Source organism: Meleagris gallopavo, chromosome 5 (assembly GCF_905368555.1).
Source record: "Meleagris gallopavo chromosome 5, MGAL_WU_HG_1.1, whole genome shotgun sequence".
NCBI lineage: Eukaryota > Metazoa > Chordata > Aves > Galliformes > Phasianidae > Meleagris > Meleagris gallopavo.
In genome coordinates, this window is record NC_139408.1 from 56,562,444 (window position 1) to 56,572,927 (window position 10,484).

Sequence of the window (10,484 nt, forward strand, 5' to 3'; positions counted from 1 at the left end):
GAGGTAACGGCCCCAAGTTGTGCCAGGGGACGTTCAAGTTGGATATTAGGAAACATTTCTTCTCCAAAGGAGTGGTGATGCACTGGCACACACTGTCCAGGGAATGCGAGGTCAATGTCCTTGGGGCTGTTTGAAATCCTTTGATATTTTCAATATCAATATTTTCATTATATGAAGTCAAAACTAACAAGAAAACCATTGGTGCCATTTACAGACAGAGGCTTTGAAAGGCCCACACCTTAGTCAACAACTTCCACGCCACTCAACCCCATGTGTTCTGTCTGCACCACTCAGAGCTGTGCTGGGCTGTGTGCAGGAGCACAGCAGCAAAGGGAGCCTCAGCCCTACCACAAGTGTTTAAGTGTAGTTGAAAACAACTGAGTTGTCTACAAAAATAAATTCCTCTAGCTTGAGTCATTTCTCTTGCTAAATTGCTCTTCAATTCACTCCATTCTCTTCTGCATCTTTCCTAAAGTTGGACTGATACACCGCATTCTCAGCAGTAATCAATTCATATTGCAGATTATTCTGCTAAGAAAGAGCAAGTGAGAATGGAGTGCAACAACCAAGCACTGGCCAGTGTGCCACTGACTCTGTTACTGTCCCCACTTCAAACCCAGGAGCATGGTGATCTCCTCCTCCTTCCCATGCAGGGTTTGTACTTTAGGAACTGTGTGGCAAAGGAAGGAGAGTTGGCCCCGGAGACCTCTGGCTTTTTCAGTGTGTAATATACAAGGGGGACAGTATGGATATGCTTGTCATCCTGAAGAGAAAGATTAGAGGTTGGCCAAGAACACAAAGTATCCACTGAGCTTCCTACAAAGTCAGAGAAGTCATACAATCTGCCCCTCATACAAAGTTGCTTTTTTGTTTTGTTTTTGTTTTAATTGATGTAATGCCTTTCAATATTTTCCATAATTGCACCTCCTCTGCTACACCTCCATTCCCCACAGATGTGACCCAACACGAAGAGCTGTGCTCAAACCCCACTGGAAGTGCCTGCAGAACAGACAGACAGATGGGCAGGACGGTATCCTGTGCTTCATTTCATTAAGATTAAGCCAAAAGATAATATATTAATATAATATTAAAATATATTAAATATACCGAATATAATATTAAAATATAAAATATAAAAATGCCTTGCTTGGACTTCCTAAAGGAAATGAGGGCTGTGAAGAAAACTTCAGGACAGCTTATTTCCCTCTGGAGAAGAATGTTTCAAATATTTCATGAAAACAATACTAGAAATATTCCAATATACATTCCAATTTGCCTTTTCAGCTCTCCCACTTCCTCCCCTAAAATTAATTGCCACAGATTTGAGTACATATATTTGAACAGCTCTGAATCACATTTTTACTGATGTACAGCTACTGTAAATTTTCTGTAGCGAAACAAAAGAGAACACCATGCTTCAAAACGCCTTTCTCTTTGCAGTAGGTTGACTTGTGTGATGACAGCACCATGATCTTGATAGAGTGAATGTCTGCAAATTGATTACCCATCAGGTGAAGCCTGGAGTGTGCTAACATACATACATTCCTCCTAAGTGGCTTTCATTCTAAGTATGTTGCTTTAGTAAATATGTTCTTTCCACTCATCTGTTCCTATTTTCACTCTGTAGGCAGAAAAATGACCTGTCTCTCTCCCCTGATTGCCTCTTCCCGTAACAGCACCCTTTTGCCTTCATTCTGTGCTTAGCATCACTGCTTAAGAAGCACAGCCCTTGTCTTCACTTCCAGGTGACACAGTGCAGGGACAGTGGCCCCTTGGTGCTGGCGTTCCTTGGTGCTGAAGGCACTGACCAAGCACAGCCACCAAGCAGTGTGCACACTTCTGCTGCTCCTCCTTGAAGCCAGCAAGGAACTGGTCACTAACAACTCCTGGGGCTCCAATCCAATGGCCGCAGAGGTACTTGGTGAGTGCATCTAAGACGTGCTGCTCCTGTGCTTTTATAGAATGGCCAGGGTTGGAAGGGATCTCAAGGATCATGAAGCTCCAAGCCCCCACCACAGGCAGGGCCACCAACCTCCACATTTCATAGCAGCCCAGGCTGCCCAGGGCCCCATCCAACCTGGCCTTGAACACCTCCAGGGATGGACAGAGCATCCACAGCCTCTCTGGGCAGCTGTTCCAGCACCTCACCACTCTCATAGGAAAGAACTTTTATAGGCTTTCCTCACACAGTCCTCACACACCTCTGGCCAGTGACCAGGTAGCTGTACAGCTCTGTAACGTGCATCCAGTCCCAGGCCCTACAGAATCCCACATGTATTCCCAACTTACTGCCTTTTGATTCTTCGTTCAGCTAAGCAACAATATACAGGCTGGGTAAAGAGGAACAGGTACTGGAGCTCAGGTCTCAGCAGTCTGAATGCAAAACCAGTTTACTGTATTTCTAACCACAAGCAGCCACCAGAACCCAACCCACTGGCAGTGTTTTGCAACACATTATAAAAAAGCACTGCTAAGTAAAAGATCCAACACCATAATTTCAGAGGGCAGTGTGCTAGCAACAAGTAGTGGAGAGTGCAAAGGGAAGGAAGGATGTTAATTATTGCCCATGTTTCAGGGGAATTACTGCAGTGATGGGTGAGCATGTCCAGATGGCTTGCTAAATTCTAAATCACTCTCATTTTAAATGTGACTTCAGACAGAGGAATAAAACTTGTTTTGATTAACCCGATGGAAGGGTTGTTGAGGTAATTACAGTAAAGTCACTACTAATTTTAAGCACACAAAATTGATAATTAAAAGTCCGTTAAAATGGAATTGGGGGAAAAATAAGAAGCAGCAAAAACACCTAATGCCATTAATTTCATTATATATTATTTTGCTTCAGCAAAGCAAAGGCCCGCGGCGGGTGTTGACGCGATGTGATTTCTGCCCAGTGCTCTGAATGTCAAAGTGAAGAAATTCAATGAAGCGCTGGTAAATGGCAGGAGTAACTATGACTCTCTTAAGGTAGCCAAATGCCTCGTCATATATAAAAGATATATAGATACATAAAGAGTTTAATTTCATTGAAAACTTCTTTTATGTAGTCTTTCTAATGTGTTTTGAACTGCAGCCTCTGCAAACCCTCTGAGGAGCAGCTCTTTTAATCTCTGTGTTTCACACTGGAAATGTGCAAATTAGCTACCAGGATCTGCACGCAGCAGAGAACCACACCTGCAAGATTACAGCAAACCTTCTGGAAGGAGGAGAGACCACTCCAATTCACAGAACAAGGAAAGAGGGAGGAAAATAACACAGAATGAAATAAAGTAAAATAACACAAATAAAAAAGAATAAAACAAATAACATAAGGCCGGGCAGCCCTGGCAGAGCTCAGCAAACCAACAGGCACCTACTGCATGAAGGAGCTTCTCTCCTCACCTGCCTAATCCCCAGGCGGTAGGCGAGGATGCGGTCCACGGCGTTGGGGTTCATCTGGGTCCACTGCAGGCTGTAGGAGTACACGCGGGGCCGGTTCTGCCACAGCGGGTTATAAGTGTCATAGTAGAACTCCGGGGCGTAGGCCTTGCCTGCAGGAGACAGCAACAAAAAAGGGAGAACAAAGAAAGCAGGATGGTCAGAGAGGTGGTTGTGGAGCCAAGTGTTGCTACCCAGCCTGCGACCACCCCCAGCTCACTGTCTTTTTGTTGTGCATCTTCTTTGCATCTTCTTCCAGAGGCACGTTTTAGGATTAATTGCCTCTATCTTTTTTCAAGGGATCCAAGGCAATAGTTTGTCACTGACTCACTCCTCAAAGCCATCCTGGGCCCAGGTGTGGGCAGGGAAGGGGAAAAATTCCCTGAGCTCCTGACAAGGCCAAGCTGGAGCAATGCAATGGATCTCAGTGCTCATTCCTCATGGTGTGGGAATCAAATGTTGTTTCTGTATTAGAATTGGATAATATATTTTTTTTTATTTCATGATCTCCGCTGTCATAGTTCTTTTTGAGAGTCTTTTTGCTTAACTTGGGGAAGATCTCTGATAGTTTACGTCACTTATCCTCTAGATGACCCTTCCCAGGAACTCATGCTCTGTATATAGGTGTATATAGGTGTATATATGTATATTTTGTCATACACACTGCAAGAATATCCTGCACGAGATCAAACCAGAGGACAAGTCATGGCATGCCCGAGGAAGCGCCTGAAGAGACATCGGAAGGCCTGGCATCATCCCCCGCCCCGGTGCTCCTTGTTTAACGAAGACTGGGAAGCAAATCACCATATCAGTAAGACAAGAAGAGCACTGAGACATCTTGGAAACAACAGGATGGCGACTGACTGACACCAGATAACAAACAAATTAACAAGTAAATAACAAATGTAAGTCCTCTGATAAGATTGTGAACCTGGAGTACCCAGCCAGTGGGGAAACAGGGGAGAGGGGGGAGGCAAGGGGGAGAAAACAGGGTATAAAGACTGCCGTGTTGTGTCCATAGGTGCGCTCCTGCCTGCGGGATGCCCACCATTGCAATCGCGAATAAAATCTGCTTTTATCAGAGATACCGTCCTGACAGAATTATTTGGATGTTTCCAACAATGGCCCAGCTGACTAGAATAGAGATATCAAAACAAATCGCACCGCACTGAGCGGGGAGAGGCTCAGCGACAGCTGCTGTACCTGGCACAAATAATATGGAATGACATCTGTACACACAATGGATATTTTCAGTGACTGCTGTCTTCACTGCATCTTCTCCCTTCCCATTTCCCAAGCGAAAATGCACAGAAGCTATCTTTTGTAGGACTGCAGATGTGTAGATTTACAGCACTGTGTATGGTATTTAGCTGAGCAACCAATCTTGCACAGGAGATAAAGAGGGGAAATGCCATTTCAGTGCATCCTGGGCCATGAGCTATTCACCAGAATGGTGTTACAGCCTTTTTCTTTCATAAATATGAAAAATGTAAGTGTGATATCTCAAACATTACTTAAATCATTAGATTTGAGTTTCCTTTAATTTAAACCCATGAAGACCAATGAAACTTGTTACAGGGTAAATTACACAAAGATGAATTACCGTTGTGGCCTCAGGAGTGTCCCATCAAGAGTGATTTGTGTGTAATGGCAAAAATGACACCAAGTGCCCAACATGGTTGCTCATCCGTAGGCATATAGTGGGGTAGCTGAAGTGCAGCTGAGCCTCTAAAGAGAGGGGAAGATGTGACAGAGCTCTCAAATATACAAAATACATACATATTATCTTTGTGCACCATCCTAGAGCATTCTGTGTACCCCGGCCCTGCTGTGCAGGCTCTGAAGTTGAGTTCCTGAAAGACTACCAGAAGATGTGGTACAGACAGGGCACCTGCAATCAGAGCTGCCCCAGTATCCTTGGAGGAATAGTGCTGCCTTAGAAAACAATTCCAGCATACCTCCAAAATCTTGGTGGATTTGTCCTTAGGAACTACGTGTTTCAGAATTGAATGAGCAATGTGCCAAAAAGACACATATTGGCTTTCAATTTTTAAGTCACTTCTCATTGATCTTTCGTTAGCTCACCATACCAACACTACAGTGTTCCTTCAGTTTGTCACAGTTAAAAATAAATAAATAAATAAATAAATAAATAAAGGTCTGGATTGACTTGAAACATGTTTTAACAGCTGGATTTGTAGAGAGCATTGCTAACCACAAGTTTCGGACAGATGCAATAGGAAAAAACAAGAAGCCAACAATGACCACCAGTCATGGCACAGGTCCATCCTTGTCCTGCACCCATCTGTCTGCTTTCTGTGAAATTTCTGTACTTTGAGAATAACACTGCTGGGCACAGAATGTGGCAAACACAAATCAGGTACTGCTGTGAGAAATGCTGCATACTGTCACCTCAATTATGCAAAAACCAAACATGAGAAACCAAAACATTTGCTGATGTTATCTTCTCATGAAGGTCTAAAAGAGATGGAGCATTAGAGAAAACAAGTAGAGTGAAATCCTTCCACAAAGCTCATACCTCTGTCCTTTGCCAGTAGAAGTAACTACAAAATGCAATGAAAAACCCATGGTGGGCTCATGGGAAGTTGTGATGTGCCTGCTGATGTTGATCTAGCAGAGGGGTAGGCAATCACCACTGTCATCCTTTAATTCAGATATCAGCAGTGTGTGCCAAAATGCACAAGGTATTTATAGAGATGGATCGGGAGCCCTAGATGTGAACTTCAGTCATCAGAAAGATCTGAGGAAAGGGGAAACAAGAAAAAAAAAAAAAAGAGGAAAAAAGAGAAAGGAAAAAGATGGTGAATATCTTGCGGTTAGTGAGTAAGCTTTTAGCTTTGGCCATACCCCAGCCTTGCTTTTGTTTCCACAGGATGAGAAACCTGTTTAGTCAAGTTAGGTTGGCCAGACTGCCCAATGCTGCCACACATTGAATTAGGTAAGAGAAAACAGGTTAGTGCTGAAGTAGCAAACAATACTCAGAGGAAAAGAAGCAAAGCAAAACTACTGTTTTCAGAAATAAAATGTAAGATGAATGGAAAGAGGATCAGTGGTCGATAAGATTTGTTTTCCTTATTTATGTGCAGTGGAAAGAATGGAAAGAAGCTCATGCTGAATGCAAATGATAATCTTCTCCCTTTTACTGCAGGTGGATATAATGGCATCTCTGGGGGTCTACAAAAAGGATCCATAATTAGATGCTCGTCACAATACAGGCACTTGAACAACACAGTCACCTTTTGAGAAATAACAAGGGCTCATGAAGAGTTGCATTATTCTAAAACCCTCCTAACAGAAGAGATTTCTGATGCGACTGAAGATGCTAAAAGATAACAACACAACATTACGTCCTTAACTTGCACACTTTAGAAGTACACAAAAACTGGGCAGTTTTAGAGTAGGCTGAACTCGGACATTGCCTTTGATGGTGCAAGAGCTATGAGACACACGGACAGTCAGCTAGGCTATGGAAGAGCTAGCATGTCACCAACACCTGCCACCATCCCACAGCTCCATTTTCAGGAGAGGACACTCTCTCATTACGGAAGTAGATGATGAAGGGTACAACACACATATCTGTGATAAATAAACAACCAGAATTTGTTGAATCACAGCATGGTTGAGTGGGAAGGGACCATAAAGCTCCCCCAGCCCCACTCCTGCTGTGGGGGCCCACCAAGCTCAGGTTGCCCAGGGCCCATCCATGGCCTCAGGCACCACCAGGGATGGGCACCCACAGCACCCTGAGCTTCCTCTTCTCCACACTGACCCACAACAGCTCCCTCAGCCGCTCCCATCAGACGTCTGCTCCAGAGCCCTCCCAGCTCCATTCCCCTCTCTGCACACGTTCCAGGGCCTCAGTGTCCATCTGGCACTGAAGGGCCCAGCACTGAACACAGCGCTCGAGGTGCAGCCTCACAGTGCTGAGTGCAGAGGGATGATCCCCTCCTTCTCCTGCTGACCGCACTGCTGCTGACACAAGCCAGGAATGCCGTTGACCTTTCTGGCCACCTGAGCATACTGTGGCAGCTGCCAACACCCCCAGGGCTTTTTCCTCAACTCAGCTCCCAGCCACTCGGCCACCACCGACTCCAGCTCCACCACCAACTCCACCTCCGTCCTCAAGACTCTTGTATTCCACCTCGTGAACATCATCCCTTTGGGGAACTGGCACAGGAGGCATTTCCTGAGTCGGCTGGAGAGTATCATGCGATACCTGTACTTCTGCCTGAAGGACAAACGCCTGGTCCACTTCTTCCTTGGCAATCAGATGATGCCCGACGAGGTTATCCTGCCGCACGCCTTCCGAACAGCCAGCCCACTCAACCTCTTCCAGCACCTGGAGGACCCGGACGCCCAGTCCGTGGCACTGTGTGACTTCAAGGTGCTGAAAGATCGCCTCCTCAGACTGCTGCTGTTTGGACGCTGAGAGAGTCCTCTGTCTGAACTCCTCTTTTTTTGGCTCTAAGCTCACATTCTGTGAGCAATAAGACTCTGGCCTATCGAGGAGGCCAGAGGTGGGTGTTGCGGTGTGGCAGTTAGCATCAGTTTGTGGACAGTTTACATTTGAAAGGATTTCTCTGAAGAGAGTTGACTGGTGGAAGATCTGGCCTGTGGCCAAATGACTCCAGCTTGGTACAGGAGACTTGGGGATAGTACCACTGTATCTTGTGAAGGCAAGATGCAAGTGGGCACTTCCCTGCTCCCTCTTATCTGCTGCTGGCAAGGCCCAGAAGATGGGAACAAAAGGAGTTCCTGCTATGGCCCACAAGAAAAAACAAGAAGCTGTCATTCCAAAGAGTGGCTGAGTCAACCACTTTGGACTTACACATTTATAAGTTTGTATTGTCATTGGAAAAATCGTCGCTGTGGTCGTCATCACCCGAACAACAACCTCCGACGGCCCATCTCTACTGAGGATCAACATCTGAACTACGAGTTACGCTGGAAACCCAGTGGTGACTAATTCTCTCTTGCTTTCTACAAAGACTCCTTCCTTTTATTTCCAATCTCTTTTCTATCGCCCGACTTCCCTTCCCCATCTCCCTAGGCAACTAGGACTCATAATAAACTGGTCGGGCTAACCTTTGACCTATTGTGTCTTAATCTCGCCGTCGGGTGTACATATATTAAAAGAACCTCCTAAATCTCCCTCCTATAAATTGGAGCAAGACAGCCTTCGTGCGCAGAGCTCTGCTTGCTGGGAGCACCGCACACGGCAGCCGTTCCCTGCTACCACACCGTGAGGAGCCGGACCCCGTGCAGCTGAAGAGGTCTCTGCACAGAGCTTCTAACAGAGACTCCTGTTACCAGCCGGGCAGGGAGTGACCGGCCTCTCGGAAAGCCGCGTCCCTTTTATTCTGGGAGCTTTGGCCTCTGCACAAATGCCAAGAAATGCCTTGCTCAACTCAGTGTTGTGTTTGAGTGTGACCTGTGCAAGGAGGGACTGCAGTGCCAGCTGCACAGTGCTGTGACGAGACGGCTTCAGAGTACTGCCATGACGGGAGAGTCCATCGTCCCCTGGGGCAGTGAGATCTGTGCTTGGTCACCCTCAATTTCAGAAGATGCTCTGTGATGTTCAAAGAGCCTCGTGTGTCCTTTTAGGAAGGCCGAATGCCATCCTATTTTGTCAGAACCTCTATCAGCTGGGCTAGGCATATAAGTTCAGAGGAAAATCAGAGAATTAATCAGAAAAAAAAAAGCTTTCATGCTTGGCTCCCTCCTTCCCACTCTTGGGAATCGAATTCCTTGATGCCTTCCCTGCCCTGGCAGTTACGATGACCGTTACAATTGCCGCCCGCCTTCCCGGCCCTGCCCACTCTGCCTCAGCACCGCCTCTCCTCAGGGGCTCCGCACTGCCCGCTCAGGGCACCTGGGGCCTCCTCTCCCTCCTGCGTTTTCACTTGGCAGTTTTGGCCACAGTGTGGCCCGTCAGGGAAAGGGCCAGCAGCCAGCGCAGGGAGGTGGGGTAGCCAGAAAGCTTAGGAGCCTAGAATCACTCAGGCCGGAAAAAGAATTGAGATCCCCAAGCCCAACTGCACCCCACCATGCCCACTGCCCGCGCCCCTCAGTGCCACATCTCCAAGGCTCTGGAACACCTCCAGGGAGGTGACCCCACCATTCCTGGGCAGCTGTACCTGTGCAAATTGCTCTTTCTGAGAAGAGGTCCTTCCTAACATCGAACCTGAACTTCCCCTGGCCCTACTCAGGGACATTCCCTCCCATCCTATCGCAGTTACCCAGCAGCAGACGCCGATCCCTCCCTCGCCCCCAGCTCCTGTCAGGGAGCTGCAGAGAGCAGTGAGGGCTCCCATGAGCCTCCTCTTCTCCACACTGACCCACCCCAGCTCCTTCAGCCGCTCCCATCAGACGTGTGCTCCAGAGCCCTCCCAGCTCCGTTCCCCTCTCTGCACACGTTCCAGGGCCTCAGTGTCCATCTGGCAGTGAAGGGCCCAGCACTGAACACAGCGCTCGAGGTGCAGCCTCACAGTGCTGAGTGCAGAGGGATGATCCCCTCCTTCTCCTGAGCAGCCAGAACACAGAGGCCGGCTTTACGCCAGCACAACGTGGCCTGTCCTGGTCCCTCTGTAGGGCCTGCCTACCCTCAAGCAGATCAACACTTTCTAACCACTTGCTGTCATCTGCAAAATTATTGAGGGTGCACTGGATAGATGCATAATGCAAGGGGCTTTGACTGGATTGCCTACAGAGGAACCTGCATCAGTGATTCTCTGAGCAGCAACAGCAATGCCCCACATGTGGAAGCTGACCAAATCGCAGAACGGGAACAGGATACAACTAGGTTGAGGAGCTGCTTCCTGGACATTTCCAACACTGCGTTTTGATAAAGGCCTTTGCTAAGCACAATGACCTGAGATAAGCATAGAGTCAAGTTTAGCATGCCTGAGAGGTGGATCTGGAGAGGAGGAGGTCAGAAGTGCTCCAGGGTTATCATGATGACTGGCTTCCCAGTTGCCTCCCTTCTTGTTGCACTGCGTGGCACTGAAAGGCACCAGCCTGGAGCTGTGGCTGCAGGGCCCTGCCAA

General features: G+C 47.3%; 1 protein-coding gene across 3 annotated transcripts in view; it reads right to left on the minus strand.

Annotated features, from left to right (window-relative positions):
• The window catches only part of MDGA2 (MAM domain containing glycosylphosphatidylinositol anchor 2), a 315,342-nt gene that overhangs the window by 37,264 nt on the left and 267,594 nt on the right, over positions 1–10,484 (minus strand). For all 3 annotated transcript variants that reach the window (XR_014883814.1, XR_014883813.1, XM_085225899.1), the window contains exon 10: positions 3,382–3,530. Coding sequence is in view for 1 of the 3 variants with exons in the window: in XM_085225899.1 (XP_085082025.1) it covers positions 3,382–3,530 (149 nt within the window). In the remaining 2 variants the exon portion in view is untranslated. The remainder of the gene's footprint in view (positions 1–3,381; positions 3,531–10,484) is intronic.